General features: G+C 39.8%; 1 protein-coding gene and 1 long non-coding RNA gene across 6 annotated transcripts in view; one reads left to right on the top strand and one right to left on the bottom strand.

Annotated features, from left to right (window-relative positions):
- Positions 1-10,038, top strand: part of LOC147314307 (uncharacterized) — an 18,729-nt gene extending 8,691 nt beyond the window's left edge. The window contains exon 4 of the mRNA XM_086261143.1: positions 8,232-10,038. Within this exon, the coding sequence (XP_086117269.1) occupies positions 8,232-9,428 (1,197 nt within the window). The 3' untranslated portion in view covers positions 9,429-10,038. The remainder of the gene's footprint in view (positions 1-8,231) is intronic.
- On the bottom strand, positions 34-16,583 carry LOC147314306 (uncharacterized). Of its 5 annotated transcripts, XR_015124636.1 has the most exons (9): positions 16,234-16,583; positions 15,068-15,159; positions 12,649-12,806; positions 12,167-12,224; positions 7,350-7,428; positions 6,184-6,275; positions 3,789-3,946; positions 3,307-3,364; positions 34-3,090 (listed from the first exon to the last, which is right to left on the bottom strand). It is a non-coding gene; the product is annotated as an uncharacterized LOC147314306 (long non-coding RNA). The 5 variants fall into 5 exon arrangements; XR_015124634.1 differs by having other exon boundaries at positions 34-3,364; XR_015124638.1 differs by having other exon boundaries at positions 34-3,361.

Here is a 16,583-nt window from a genome sequence, read left to right as displayed (position 1 = left end):
TACTGGGACACTGGCCAAGGGCCTAGTGTCAACTTGGGGGAGAAATCGGAGCACTGTGCATGTTCCCCCAATTCATGCACCCAGCAACTGAATCATGAGGGGCCAAAAGATGCACCAGTGCCTGAGCCCACCAAGGACTCCACAAAGGAGTGTGACGTGTGCGAGGCTGAGCCCTCTGCACCTTGTAATGATGTGACAGTGGAAGCTCCACTGTCAGAGGAACAGTTGCTTGTTAAAGAGCTCATAAAGGCAGTAATCACACATGCCTCAAGAGAGGCAAATGTGTCGCCATCCGATGAGATTCAGCAGGGTCTCTTCATAGCTCTGTGGGCGCAACTTAAAGAAGAAACTCTAAATATAAAAAAGAAAAGAGGATCAAAAGTCTTGAAAAGGCAATTTTCAAAGACATTACAAAGGAACTGGGTATTACACCTAACCTTGTTACCATTACGTTGACTGTTGCTTCGCCGTACCAACAAGTGGTGATTTCGATATTCAAAGACCACCTGTTCCGAAAAAAGCGAAACCGACTTGCAAGGTTTTTCGCATGGTGTGGAAAAACATAGGACGATGAAGACCAGCTACCAGAAACTGACAATATCTCCCAGACACTTTTGAACGAATTTAAAGATATTATATTTCCAAGAAAACAAAATGAATATTTAGAGCAATCCACAGGATTGCTCTAAATATTTCTTTTAAATTATTTGGACAGTTTAAGTGTATTAGTTGACATCAAAGTGACTCTTTAAATTGGCTAACAACAAACGATTCAAACAAGCTAATTTATTTCACATCCAATGAGTCACTTTAAAAATCCCACGACCGGTCGAGGCAGATGGCCGTCCCTCACTGAGCCTGGTTCTGCCGGAGGTTTCTTGCTTTTAAAAGAAAGTTTTTCCTCCCCACTGTCGCCGAGTGCTTGCTCAGAGGGAATTGTCAGATTATTGGGGTTTTATTTATTTTTTATCAACTAATACGGGGCTCGCAAAATCTCTAGCCCGACTTCTCGGAGCTAGCGATATCTCCGGTCGGGCGACCAAAATCTATCTCAGCCCCGCCCGTCGGGTTATCATATAGCCCGACGGGCGATTTTGCGAGCCCTGCGATCTTATTGGGCATTCCAAATGGATTTTTTTTAATTCATTAATAAAGTCCTAAAAAGAGTATATTGTGAATATTGCATGTTTTCATTGTCACACAAATGTGTACATTTTCAGCCTAGACTGAACATGTGTGTTTGTCTTCTATTCAAAATCAAACATTTTAGTAGCAACTACTTTATTAAAATATGGCAGATGTTTTACTCTGATTACACAAACTTTATGTAGGAGTAGGTCACAGATAAGAGGTATTTATTTGTAAATTTGACCTCTGACCTCACAGAGATACAGGATGACAGGATATGTGATATTAGAATCCACATATATTGGTATATAATCTCCTAAATGTTGCCAATGGCCGTAAGGAACATAGCTCTAAATAACATTATCATCTTTTTGACCCTTGCATTATTAAGTGATAAGAACAAGTAATCTGATGTCCTGTAATCATTATGACGCTATAATTTGAGATACAATAAATAAAATAAGTTTTTGTACAAAGTATCGGTATCGGATCAGTATCGTCGATACCACCCTGAATATTACTTGGTATCGGATCGGAAAGGAACTCAGTGGTATCGCACATCACTACTCATAACTTCGGGGCTGTCTATACCTTCTCTGGTACGTTGGTGTTACAGCGCTCGCGAAGCCGCCACAAAAAATTGAACAGGCATTTCCGGTCGAAACCGGCAAAAGTTTCAAAATAAAACTTAATCAAACTAAAGCTTGTTCTGTAAAGTCAACACAAAAAGGTTCAGACCTTTCTCATAGTGCATGTGTATTTTTATTTCCAAAGAAATAATTTATTTAACACAAGTCAGTGGGGTACATACTGAACGTAAGAGAATAGAAACAAAGTATCGATTCTGACGCACTAGTATAGATTCAGTACCGACACTACTGACATTTGGATGATTCACCCACCTCTAATTGCCATTTACTTTGTCAGCATCTACCATGTATATCCACATACATTTTAATTTTTTGCCAAAAAGATTGTTTTTGAACGTTATTAAACACTTATTACACACATTCAAATAAACACATTACATGTAAAAAAAAAAAAATGCTATAAACAAAGTCAGCTAAAACATCCCTTTTGTTTCGGTACTTGAAAAAAATCGCAAATCTGGACCCATATGAAATACGGCAGTGGAGTAACGACCCAGACCGCCACTGTCCTACCCCGATATCTTCACGTATCTTGTTTGTGGAGTAAGCGCTTACACAGCGAACCAGTTTCGTAATTACAAGTCACTGGAGGCGCACATCCAATTTACAAATGGCTGGGTGCAAGATTTGGCTATTTTCAAGAAGCCAAACTCTGAGTACGTCGTCATTCATACCAAGGTAAGTCAGCTGGACTGCATCGAGTGAAATAGCCATTTTCCACCCCCACCATAATTAATGTTATACATTTATCATTGAACTGCTAAAATATCGTTATCATATTATATGCCCATAATTGTAAAGTAGATGCAAATTAACACATTGATAATCGGGCAAATTATTAACGCCAATTTGTGTCCTCCCTGTCTCATTTCATTTATTGTCTTTACATCAACCTTGTCCTTGTATGTTTCAGGTACTGCACTCCGAAAGACTGAATGAACCTGCATTACGACCATGGGTAATTGTAAGCACCACGAAGAAGGTCGAAGCTGCACACTGCACCTGTATGGCCGGAGTTGCTGAGACCTGCACCCATGTCGCTGCACTTCTGTTTAAAGTGGAGGCAACAGTGACGATCCGTGGCACAAAGACAGTCACAGATGAACCAGCCTACTGGGTTTTGCCGGGGAACACAACCAAGATACAGCCAGTGGTTGGCCATAACATTGACTTTACATCTTCAGCAGCACAAAAAAAGACTCTTGATGAAAATATAAACGGACCGTCTGTGGTGAAAGGCAGAAGAAGCCGTCCTTCAAAAAGAAAGATTCCTTCTGCTACGTTTGAGGAGTTGTCACCAGTGTTAGACACACTTCAAAAACACAATAAAGCAGTGTGTTTGTCTGGATTGGAGAAATACTGCACATCACACACTGTACAGTCATCCACATTATCACTGTCTCTGGCGTGCTTTTCTCTTTGTGCTGAATATCAACACTGTGATTTCTTAGACTGTAAGCTTTACTTTAGCACAAACAGTTGTAGAAGCTGCCACTCCAAATGTCTTTTGATAACAAGAAAAAAATACCTTTTCAGTCCACGGCCTGAAGTTCTTCTCTGACATCTTCTGCAATCGGCTTTGTCTGCTGGTTTGAAGACATAAACCACAAAAAGATGATTTAGTCACTTTGTCTGCGTCATGCAGCTCGAATGTGTCGTGTAACGATGTTGAATAGCCGTCGTTATCCCTCTGCTGTGTCAGTAGGATTGTACTGTACAGCATCTCATTGATATGTGAGGAATGCGAATGTAACACGATAACAGACTTACATCATTAAAATATAAAGGACAGGAGATATTTAGATATTTTTATATTTATATTACATTTTATAGCTGACGGATATTACTAAATAGATAGAATTTACTAAATAGCTGGATGAACATGAAAAATATGTCTATAATAACAAATGACCATGAGAGCCAGTAGAATTAATTCAACTGGACAATCAAAAGATGTCCTTAAATGCTCTTTAAGTGGCAGAACAAACGAACAAACAGTTAATTGCTTACTTGAGATGAAATCTGCTCAGCTACTTTGAAAACAGTTTCTAAGTGGTTCCTCCTTTAACAGGATGACGGCTCAGGGGTAAGGCCATCATGCAGTCCAGCAACCTTTATGGTTCTGCTTTGATTCACCAGGAACTATTAGGGAAACCTTCCAGCGCCTCCTGTGAAAGACACAGGCATAAACACACAAACATTTATTAACATGTTCCACAGTCTTCCAGTTTGATTTTCTCATCCTGTGGACAACAACGTACATGGATGCAAGTTTACAGGGAGTGCAGAATTATTAGGCAAGTTGTATTTTTGAGGAATAATTTTATTATTGAACAACAACCATGTTTTCATTGAACCCAAAAAACCCATTAATATCAAAGCTCAATGTTTTTGGAAGTAGTTTTTAGTTTTAGCTATTTTAGGGGGATATCTGTGTGTGCAGGTGACTATTACTGTGCATAATTATTAGGCAACTTTACAAAAAACAAATATATACCCATTTCAATTATTTATTTTTACCAGTGAAACCAATATAACATCTCCACATTCACAAATATACATTTCTGACATTCAAAAACAAAACAAAAACAAATCAGCGACCAATATAGCCACCTTTCTTTGCAAGGACACTCAAAAGCCTGCCATCCATGGATTCTGTCAGTGTTTTGATCTGTTCACCATCAACATTGCGTGCAGCAGCAACCACAGCCTCCCAGACACTGTTCAGAGAGGTGTACTGTTTTCCCTCCTTGTAAATCTCACATTTGATGATGGACCACAGGTTCTCAATCTCAATTCTTCTTTTATACCCTTTCTTGCCAGCCACGCTGTGGAGTACTTGGACGCGTGTGATGGAGCATTGTCCTGCATGAAAATCATGTTTTTCTTGAAGGATGCAGACTTCTTCCTGTACCACTGCTTGAAGAAGGTGTCTTCCAGAAACTGGCAGTAGGACTGGGAGTTGAGCTCGACTCCATCCTCAACCCGAAAAGGCCCCACAAGCTCATCTTTGATGATACCAGCCCAAACCAGTACTCCACCTCCACCTTGCTGGCGTCTGAGTCGGACTGGAGCTCTCTGCCCTTTACCAATCCAGCCACGGGCCCATCCATCTGGCCCATCAAGACTCACTCTCATGTCATCAGTCCATAAAACCTTAGTAAAACCAGTCTTGAGATATTTCTTGGCCCAGTCTTGACGTTTCAGCTTGTGTGTCTTGTTCAGTGGTGGTCGTCTTTCAGCCTTTCTTACCTTGGCCATGTCTCTGAGTATTGCACACCTTGTGCTTTTGGGCACTCCAGTGATGTTGCAGCTCTGAAATATGGCCAAACTGGTGGCAAGTGGCATCTTGGCAGCTGCACGCTTGACTTTTCTCAGTTCATGGGCAGTTATTTTGCGCCTTGGTTTTTCTACACGCTTCTTGCGACCCTGTTGACTATTTTGAATGAAACGCTTGATTGGTCGATGATCACGCTTCAGAAGCTTTGCAATTTTGAGACTGCTGCATCCCTCTGCAAGATATCTCACTATTTTTGACTTTTCTGAGCCTGTCAAGTCCTTCTTTTGACCCATTTTGCCAAAGGAAAGGACGTTGCCTAATAATTATGCACACCTGATATAGGGTGTTGATGTCATTAGACCACACCCCTTCTCATTACAGAGATGCACATCACCTAATATGCTTAATTGGTAGTAGGCTTTGGAGCCTATACAGCTTGGAGTAAGACAACATGCATGAAGAGGATGATGTGGACAAAATACTCATTTGCCTAATAATTCTGCACTCCCTGTATTGTTAACTTTTGTAAGGTTTATTTAGTGAACATATCCAGCTGCAGCTCCACTGTGATCCTGAACTGGATAAGCACTTAAGAAAATGTGTCAATAAATGGACATACATCAACTTACTATATTTATCCAAACAGACGGGACCAATAATGCTTCGCTGAGTTAGAGACTTTAACAGTCTCTTCTATGTAAGAATGTCTCGTGCTGATAGACCTGCAAACTTGACAACAAAGGTTTTTCAGACTACATGTAGCTGTCCTCTATGTCAGCTCACACATTTACGTCACACTTATTTCTGCTTTCCCATTTTATAATTATTACTTACATTTTGATTAGATACCTTGAGTTTGTAAATGATCAGATTACATAATTGGAATACAATGTATCCAATTCAGGGTTGCGGGAGGATGAAGCCTATCCCAGCTGATACAGGACAAAGACAGGCTGCCAGTTTATTGCAGGGCTAACACAATATGTGTAACAGAAAATCCACTTAAATGTTTGATATTTCTTATAATAATCATAATTATGACTATTATTTAAAGGTTTCTTTATAAATACATTTTGATTTTTTATAACACCTAAAATATAAACCTGAGCTGTTTCAGATTCTGACCTCTGACCTCACTGCAGCTCCCTCTTGGAAGTACGTCTGCTTCTTGTCTACCCCCAGTGTTGACCGCCTGCCCTTGATATCACGTACTGTACCTGAGGAACAAAAAAGGACAAACACTTGCCTTCATTTAAGAAGTACATTCATACAGAGGTAATCTATGGAAACACACTAGTTCACCCTTTGGGAGAAATCAGTTCCTGTGAAACATTTCTGTAAATGAACATCATGTGGAGAATGAATGAAACGAGTTCTTCAGGTGACTCAGCAGTCCCACACTGACAAATGAAATCTAGTTAAACTATTAAGCATATTTGCTCTTCTGAAATCTGTGTTAAACAACAACGAACATAAATTAGTAACAAAAATACAGCTGAGTAGAGGCTTTACAAACCACCAGCAGCCATAATGCTAAATTGTAATCTTCAAATGTTTCTGAGCCGTCTCCAACCTGCTTTTAACACATTAAAGTCCCACAGTCAATGCAGCCTGACTCAATCCTAGATGTTCAGCACACAGAGACACAGAGGTACCGTTTAAAGTTTAGTGTTAACATGAGTCACTGATCATTTGCAGTATTACAGAGTCTGGCAGTCCTTGCATGACGTCCACGTCACTGTAAGTTTCTAGCTGACTCTCAGGTGTGACAGGTGTGCCAGCAGGAAAGCGTAATAATAACCTGCATTCTGAGGTTTGTCATGCAGGCTTAAAGGAGCCAGGCTTTGTTCACACGGCTAGGATTGTATTTTAAACTGACCCTGGGTCAGTATAAGTATCATACAGTTTAAACGAAGCACTGAAACTTGCACATATTTATTATAGATGCACTGAAGCTAACCGACATATTTGCTGTCAGTCTGTGGCTGCGATTAAACACTTTACTGAAAACTTTATTAACTAGTAACTTTATCAGTCATGACAGAAGCTAATATTTCTGTGCTAACATCGTTTAAACAGTAACAGCCTTACTACAATATAAGCTAACGTTTACACCGTAACTTTAAGCTAGCACCATAAAGATGGTAAAACACGTAATAATATCTACAAATGCATCTTAAAGCTGTTATATTAGCACTCGGTGTATTACTAACATAACCACATTAACATTACTGACACACGCTGACTTTTAATAGTCATTCTATAAATGCTGTCCGTTTAAATGGTCTTACCTGTACACACTGCATATCCACCGGATTGCAGCCAGAGTGGATTCTGGAGTCTTCCACGCTCCTGTTAGTGATCCTCCATCTGGATGGATGAGAACAACCTTCTGAACAATCTAGCAGGAGATGGCCCATATCTATGGGACTGATTTGTGCTAATAACGCCCATTGTATGGACTGATAACAGCCGAAGCGGGTGAATAAAGTCACCCAGTCGCTAGCTGTGCCATTACCCAGCATACATCACTCCCTCCATAAATGCAATAAACGATACAAAAGTATCGTTCTACCTGTTTTTCAGGTAGTCGTTTACATTATATAATTTACTGTGTTCAGTATACGTCACTACGCTTTGTTTAGACCCCCAAAATGGCGAATCGGGCCAAAATCCTTTCCACGCCCACCCCCGTGACATCACGCTCCAAAGCCCTATGACATCATATATCGTGCATGCAGATCAAAGGCGTCTGATCCATTCGAAAGGCATAAATAGGGGTGAGAATTGCAAACTTAGTCAGTTTATTCACAGCACTCGTGTTCGCAGCATTCAAACCTAAACCTGAGAAACATTTTGAAACAGTTGGATCATTTACACAGTTGTTTTATTAAGATTCCAACATGTCTCAGAGAAAACACAGCAAAAAAAGGCAGCCCAATGTGGATATTATAAATGAGGGCTGGAAAATAATGTTTAATCAAGCACAGGAGAAGATTTTAAACCTGATGACACAAAACAAAAGCAAATGTGCTGAATTAAGACAAATGTCCCACCTGCTTAAAGAAAAAGAAGCTATTAACCAGGAGCTCTATGGGAAACTCGAGCTTAAGAACCTGGAGACTGAGGAACTTAATAAATTAAAATACAAATACAGTGAAATCTTAAAAAAGAACACAGAGCTCTGGGGACAGAATAAGAACGTAAACTACAAATACAGTGAAATCCTAAAAAAGAACACAGAGCTCGAGGGACAGAATAAGAACTTAAACTACAAATACAGTGAAGTCCTAAAAAAGAACAGAAAGCTTAGCGGACAGAATAAGAACTTAAGCTACAAATACAGTGAAGTCCTAAAAAAGAGCACTGAGCTTGAGGAACTTAATAACTTAAAATCCAAAAATGATGAAATCCTGAGAAAGAACTCAGAGCTCGAGGGACAGAATAAGAACTTAAACTACAAATACAGTGAAGTCCTAAAAAAGAGCACTGAGCTTGAGGAACTTAATAACAACTTAAAATCCAAAAATGATGAAATCCTGAGAAAGAACTCAGAGCTCGAGGGACAGAATAAGAACTTAAACTACAAATACAGTGAAGTCCTAAAAAAGAGCACTGAGCTTGAGGAACTTAATAACTTAAAATCCAAAAATGATGAAATCCTGAGAAAGAACTCAGAGCTCGAGGGACAGAATAAGAACTTAAACTACAAATACAGTGAAGTCCTAAAAAAGAGCACTGAGCTTGAGGAACTTCATAACAACTTAAAATCCAAAAACAAGAAAATGCTCAAGGAACAGCACGTACTGGGTGGTTTCGGCCAAGGGCCTAGTGTCAACTTGGGGGAGAAATCGGAGCACTGTGCATGTTGCCCCAATTCATGCACCCAGCAACTGAATCATGAGGGGCCAAAAGATGCACCAGTGCCTGAGCCCACCAAGGACTCCACAAAGGAGTGTGACGTGTGCGAGGCTGAGCCCTCTGCACCTTGTAATGATGTGACAGTGGAAGCTCCACTGTCAGAGGAACAGTTGCTTGTTAAAGAGCTCATAAAGGCAGTAATCACACATGCCTCAAGAGAGGCAAATGTGTCGCCATCCGATGAGATTCAGCAGGGTCTCTTCATAGCTCTGTGGGCGCAACTTAAAGAAGAAACTCTAAATATAAAAAAAAAGAGGATCAAAAGTCTTGAAAAGGCAATTTTCAAAGACATTACAAAGGAACTGGGTATTACACCTAACCTTGTTACCATTACGTTGGCTGTTGCTTCGCCGTACCAACAAGTGGTGATTTCGATATTCAAAGACCACCTGTTCCGAAAAAAGCGAAACCGACTTGCAAGGTTTTTCGCATGGTGTGGAAAAACATAGGACGATGAAGACCAGCTACCAGAAACTGACAATATCTCCCAGACACTTTTGAACGAATTTAAAGATATTATATTTCCAAGAAAACAAAATGAATATTTAGAGCAATCCACAGGATTGCTCTAAATATTTCTTTTAAATTATTTGGACAGTTTAAGTGTATTAGTTGACATCAAAGTGACTCTTTAAATTGGCTAACAACAAACGATTCAAACAAGCTAATTTATTTCACATCCAATGAGTCACTTTAAAAATCCCACGACCGGTCGAGGCAGATGGCCGTCCCTCACTGAGCCTGGTTCTGCCGGAGGTTTCTTGCTTTTAAAAGAAAGTTTTTCCTCCCCACTGTCGCCGAGTGCTTGCTCAGAGGGAATTGTCAGATTATTGGGGTTTTATTTATTTTTTATCAACTAATACACAACTCGGGGCTCGCAAAATCTCTAGCCCGACGTCCCGGAGCTAGCGATATCTCCGGTCGGGCGACCAAAATCTATCTCAGCCCCGCCCGTCGGGTTATCATATAGCCCGACGGGCAATTTTGCGAGCCCTGCGATCTTATTGGGCATTCCAAATGGATTTTTTTTAATTCATTAATAAAGTCCTAAAAAGAGTATATTGTGAATATTGCATGTTTTCATTGTCACACAAATGTGTACATTTTCAGCCTAGACTGAACATGTGTGTTTGTCTTCTATTCAAAATCAAACATTTTAGTAGCAACTACTTTATTAAAATATGGCAGATGTTTTACTCTGATTACACAAACTTTATGTAGGAGTAGGTCACAGATAAGAGGTATTTATTTGTAAATTTGACCTCTGACCTCACAGAGATACAGGATGACAGGATATGTGATATTAGAATCCACATATATTGGTATATAATCTCCTAAATGTTGCCAATGGCCGTAAGGAACATAGCTCTAAATAACATTATCATCTTTTTGACCCTTGCATTATTAAGTGATAAGAACAAGTAATCTGATGTCCTGTAATCATTATGACGCTATAATTTGAGATACAATAAATAAAATAAGTTTTTGTACAAAGTATCGGTATCGGATCAGTATCGTCGATACCACCCTGAATATTACTTGGTATCGGATCGGAAAGGAACTCAGTGGTATCGCACATCACTACTCATAACTTCGGGGCTGTCTATACCTTCTCTGGTACGTTGGTGTTACAGCGCTCGCGAAGCCGCCACAAAAAATTGAACAGGCATTTCCGGTCGAAACCGGCAAAAGTTTCAAAATAAAACTTAATCAAACTAAAGCTTGTTCTGTAAAGTCAACACAAAAAGGTTCAGACCTTTCTCATAGTGCATGTGTATTTTTATTTCCAAAGAAATAATTTATTTAACACAAGTCAGTGGGGTACATACTGAACGTAAGAGAATAGAAACAAAGTATCGATTCTGACGCACTAGTATAGATTCACTACTGACATTTGGATGATTCACCCACCTCTAATTGCCATTTACTTTGTCAGCATCTACCATGTATATCCACATACATTTTAATTTTTTGCCAAAAAGATTGTTTTTGAACGTTATTAAACACTTATTACACACATTCAAATAAACACATTACATGTAAAAAAAAAAAAATGCTATAAACAAAGTCAGCTAAAACATCCCTTTTGTTTCGGTACTTGAAAAAAATCGCAAATCTGGACCCATATGAAATACGGCAGTGGAGTAACGACCCAGACCGCCACTGTCCTACCCCGATATCTTCACGTATCTTGTTTGTGGAGTAAGCGCTTACACAGCGAACCAGTTTCGTAATTACAAGTCACTGGAGGCGCACATCCAATTTACAAATGGCTGGGTGCAAGATTTGGCTATTTTCAAGAAGCCAAACTCTGAGTACGTCGTCATTCATACCAAGGTAAGTCAGCTGGAGTGCATCGAGTGAAATAGCCATTTTCCACCCCCACCATAATTAATGTTATACATTTATCATTGAACTGCTAAAATATCGTTATCATATTATATGCCCATAATTGTAAAGTAGATGCAAATTAACACATTGATAATCGGGCAAATTATTAACGCCAATTTGTGTCCTCCCTGTCTCATTTCATTTATTGTCTTTACATCAACCTTGTCCTTGTATGTTTCAGGTACTGCACTCCGAAAGACTGAATGAACCTGCATTACGACCATGGGTAATTGTAAGCACCACGAAGAAGGTCGAAGCTGCACACTGCACCTGTATGGCCGGAGTTGCTGAGATCTGCACCCATGTCGCTGCACTTCTGTTTAAAGTGGAGGCAACAGTGACGATCCGTGGCACAAAGACAGTCACAGATGAACCAGCCTACTGGGTTTTGCCGGGGAACACAACCAAGATACAGCCAGTGGTTGGCCATAACATTGACTTTACATCTTCAGCAGCACAAAAAAAGACTCTTGATGAAAATATAAACGGACCGTCTGTGGTGAAAGGCAGAAGAAGCCGTCCTTCAAAAAGAAAGATTCCTTCTGCTACGTTTGAGGAGTTGTCACCAGTGTTAGACACACTTCAAAAACACAATAAAGCAGTGTGTTTGTCTGGATTGGAGAAATACTGCACATCACACACTGTACAGTCATCCACATTACCACTGTCTCTGGCGTGCTTTTCTCTTTGTGCTGAATATCAACACTGTGATTTCTTAGACTGTAAGCTTTACTTTAGCACAAACAGTTGTAGAAGCTGCCACTCCAAATGTCTTTTGATAACAAGAAAAAAATACCTTTTCAGTACACGGCCTGAAGTTCTTCTCTGACATCTTCTGCAATCGGCTTTGTCTGCTGGTTTGAAGACATAAACCACAAAAAGATGATTTAGTCACTTTGTCTGCGTCATGCAGCTCGAATGTGTCGTGTAACGATGTTGAATAGCCGTCGTTATCCCTCTGCTGTGTCAGTAGGATTGTACTGTACAGCATCTCATTGATATGTGAGGAATGCGAATGTAACACGATAACAGACTTACATCATTAAAATATAAAGGACAGGAGATATTTAGATATTTTTATATTTATATTACATTTTATAGCTGACGGATATTACTAAATAGATAGAATTTACTAAATAGCTGGATGAACATGAAAAATATGTCTATAATAACAAATGACCATGAGAGCCAGTAGAATTAATTCAACTGGACAATCAAAAGATGTCCTTAAATGCTCTTTAAGTGGCGGAACAAACGAACAAACAGTTAATTGCTTACTTGAGATGAAATCTGCTCAGCTACTTTGAAAACAGTTTCTAAGTGGTTCCTCCTTTAACAGGATGACGGCTCAGGGGTAAGGCCATCATGCAGTCCAGCAACCTTTATGGTTCTGCTTTGATTCACCAGGAACTATTAGGGAAACCTTCCAGCGCCTCCTGTGAAAGACACAGGCATAAACACACAAACATTTATTAACATGTTCCACAGTCTTCCAGTTTGATTTTCTCATCCTGTGGACAACAACGTACATGGATGCAAGTTTACAGGGAGTGCAGAATTATTAGGCAAGTTGTATTTTTGAGGAATAATTTTATTATTGAACAACAACCATGTTTTCAATGAACCCAAAAAACCCATTAATATCAAAGCTCAATGTTTTTGGAAGTAGTTTTTAGTTTTAGCTATTTTAGGGGGATATCTGTGTGTGCAGGTGACTATTACTGTGCATAATTATTAGGCAACTTAACAAAAAACAAATATATACCCATTTCAATTATTTATTTTTACCAGTGAAACCAATATAACATCTCCACATTCACAAATATACATTTCTGACATTCAAAAACAAAACAAAAACAAATCAGCAACCAATATAGCCACCTTTCTTTGCAAGGACACTCAAAAGCCTGCCATCCATGGATTCTGTCAGTGTTTTGATCTGTTCACCATCAACATTGTGTGCAGCAGCAACCACAGCCTCCCAGACACTGTTCAGAGAGGTGTACTGTTTTCCCTCCTTGTAAATCTCACATTTGATGATGGACCACAGGTTCTCAATGGGGTTCAGATCAGGTGAACAAGGAGGCCATGTCATTAGTTTTTCTTCTTTTATACCCTTTCTTGCCAGCCACGCTGTGGAGTACTTGGACGCGTGTGATGGAGCATTGTCCTGCATGAAAATCATGTTTTTCTTGAAGGATGCAGACTTCTTCCTGTACCACTGCTTGAAGAAGGTGTCTTCCAGAAACTGGCAGTAGGACTGGGAGTTGAGCTTGACTCCATCCTCAACCCGAAAAGGCCCCACAAGCTCATCTTTGATGATACCAGCCCAAACCAGTACTCCACCTCCACCTTGCTGGCGTCTGAGTCGGACTGGAGCTCTCTGCCATTTACCAATCCAGCCACGGGCCCATCAAGACTCACTCTCATTTCATCAGTCCATAAAACCTTAGAAAAATCAGTCTTGAGATATTTCTTGGCCCAGTCTTGACGTTTCAGCTTGTGTGTCTTGTTCAGTGGTGGTCGTCTTTCAGCCTTTCTTACCTTGGCCATGTCTCTGAGTATTGCACACCTTGTGCTTTTGGGCACTCCAGTGATGTTGCAGCTCTGAAATATGGCCAAACTGGTGGCAAGTGGCATCTTGGCAGCTGCACGCTTGACTTTTCTCAGTTCATGGGCAGTTATTTTGCGCCTTGGTTTTTCCACACGCTTCTTGCGACCCTGTTGACTATTTTGAATGAAACGCTTGATTGTTCGATGATCACGCTTCAGAAGCTTTGCAATTTTGAGACTGCTGCATCCCTCTGCAAGATATCTCACTATTTATGACTTTTCTGAGCCTGTCAAGTCCTTCTTTTGACCCATTTTGCCAAAGGAAAGGACGTTGCCTAATAATTATGGACACCTGATATAGGGTGTTGATGTCATTAGACCACACCCCTTCTCATTACAGAGATGCACATCACCTAATATGCTTAATTGGTAGTAGGCTTTGGAGCCTATACAGCTTGGAGTAAGACAACATGCATGAAGAGGATGATGTGGACAAAATACTCATTTGCCTAATAATTCTGCACTCCCTGTATTGTTAACTTTTGTAAGGTTTATTTAGTGAACATATCCAGCTGCAGCTCCACTGTGATCCTGAACTGGATAAGCACTTAAGAAAATGTGTCAATAAATGGACATACATCAACTTACTATATTTATCCAAACAGACGGGACCAATAATGCTTCGCTGAGTCAGAGACTTTAACAGTCTCTTCTATGTAAGAATGTCTCGTGCTGATAGACCTGCAAACTTGACAACAAAGGTTTTTCAGACTACATGTAGCTGTCCTCTATGTCAGCTCACACATTTACGTCACACTTATTTCTGCTTTCCCATTTTATAATTATTACTTACATTTTGATTAGATACCTTGAGTTTGTAAATGATCAGATTACATAATTGGAATACAATGTATCCAATTCAGGGTTGCGGGAGGATGAAGCCTATCCCAGCTGATACAGGACAAAGACAGGCTGCCAGTTTATTGCAGGGCTAACACAATATGTGTAACAGAAAATCCACTTAAATGTTTGATATTTCTTATAATAATCATAATTATGACTATTATTTAAAGGTTTCTTTATAAATACATTTTGATTTTTTATAACACCTAAAATATAAACCTGAGCTGTTTCAGATTCTGACCTCTGACCTCACTGCAGCTCCCTCTTGGAAGTACGTCTGCTTCTTGTCTACCCCCAGTGTTGACCGCCTGCCCTTGATATCACGTACTGTACCTGAGGAACAAAAAAGGACAAACACTTGCCTTCATTTAAGAAGTACATTCATACAGAGGTAATCTATGGAAACACACTAGTTCACCCTTTGGGAGAAATCAGTTCCTGTGAAACATTTCTGTAAATGAACATCATGTGGAGAATGAATGAAACGAGTTCTTCAGGTGACTCAGCAGTCCCACACTGACAAATGAAATCTAGTTAAACTATTAAGCATATTTGCTCTTCTGAAATCTGTGTTAAACAACAACGAACATAAATTAGTAACAAAAATACAGCTGAGTAGAGGCTTTACAAACCACCAGCAGCCATAATGCTAAATTGTAATCTTCAAATGTTTCTGAGCCGTCTCCAACCTGCTTTTAACACATTAAAGTCCCACAGTCAATGCAGCCTGACTCAATCCTAGATGTTCAGCACACAGAGACACAGAGGTACCGTTTAAAGTTTAGTGTTAACATGAGTCACTGATCATTTGCAGTATTACAGAGTCTGGCAGTCCTTGCATGACGTCCACGTCACTGTAAGTTTCTAGCTGACTCTCAGGTGTGACAGGTGTGCCAGCAGGAAAGCGTAATAATAACCTGCATTCTGAGGTTTGTCATGCAGGCTTAAAGGAGCCAGGCTTTGTTCACACGGCTAGGATTGTATTTTAAACTGACCCTGGGTCAGTATAAGTATCATACAGTTTAAACGAAGCACTGAAACGTGCACATATTTATTATAGATGCACTGAAGCTAATCGACATATTTGCTGTCAGTCTGTGGCTGCGATTAAACACTTTACTGAAAACTTTATTAACTAGTAACTTCATCAGTCATGACAGAAGCTAATATTTCTGTGCTAACATCGTTTAAACAGTAACAGCCTTACTACAATATAAGCTAACGTTTACACCGTAACTTTAAGCTAGCACCATAAAGATGGTAAAACACGTAATAATATCTACAAATGCATCTTAAAGCTGTTATATTAGCACTCGGTGTATTACTAACATAACCACATTAACATTACTGACACACACTGACTTTTAATAGTCATTCTATAAATGCTGTCCGTTCAAATGGTCTTACCTGTACACACTGCATATCCACCGGATTCCAGCCAGAGTGGATTCTGGAGTCTTCCACGCTCCTGTTAGTGATCCTCCATCTGGATGGATGAGAACAACCTTCTGAACAATCTAGCAGGAGATGGCCCATATCTATGGGACTGATTTGTGCTAATAACGCCCATTGTATGGACTGATAACAGCCGAAGCGGGTGAATAAAGTCACCCAGTCGCTAGCTGTGCCATTACCCAGCATACATCACTCCCTCCATAAATGCAATAAACGATACAAAAGTATCGTTCTACCTGTTTTTCAGGTAGTCGTTTACATTATATAATTTATTGTGTTCAGTATACGTCACTACGCTTTGT

The sequence above is a fragment of the Aulonocara sp. 'chitande type north' Nkhata Bay genome, linkage group LG14, assembly GCF_057382095.1.
Source record: "Aulonocara sp. 'chitande type north' Nkhata Bay isolate Kocher_YH1m ecotype deep benthic linkage group LG14, A_spYH_male_GT1.1, whole genome shotgun sequence".
Taxonomy (NCBI): domain Eukaryota; kingdom Metazoa; phylum Chordata; class Actinopteri; order Cichliformes; family Cichlidae; genus Aulonocara; species Aulonocara sp. 'chitande type north' Nkhata Bay.
The sequence above is the reverse complement of the archived record's forward strand: the minus strand, read 5'-3'. Positions and strand labels throughout refer to the sequence as shown.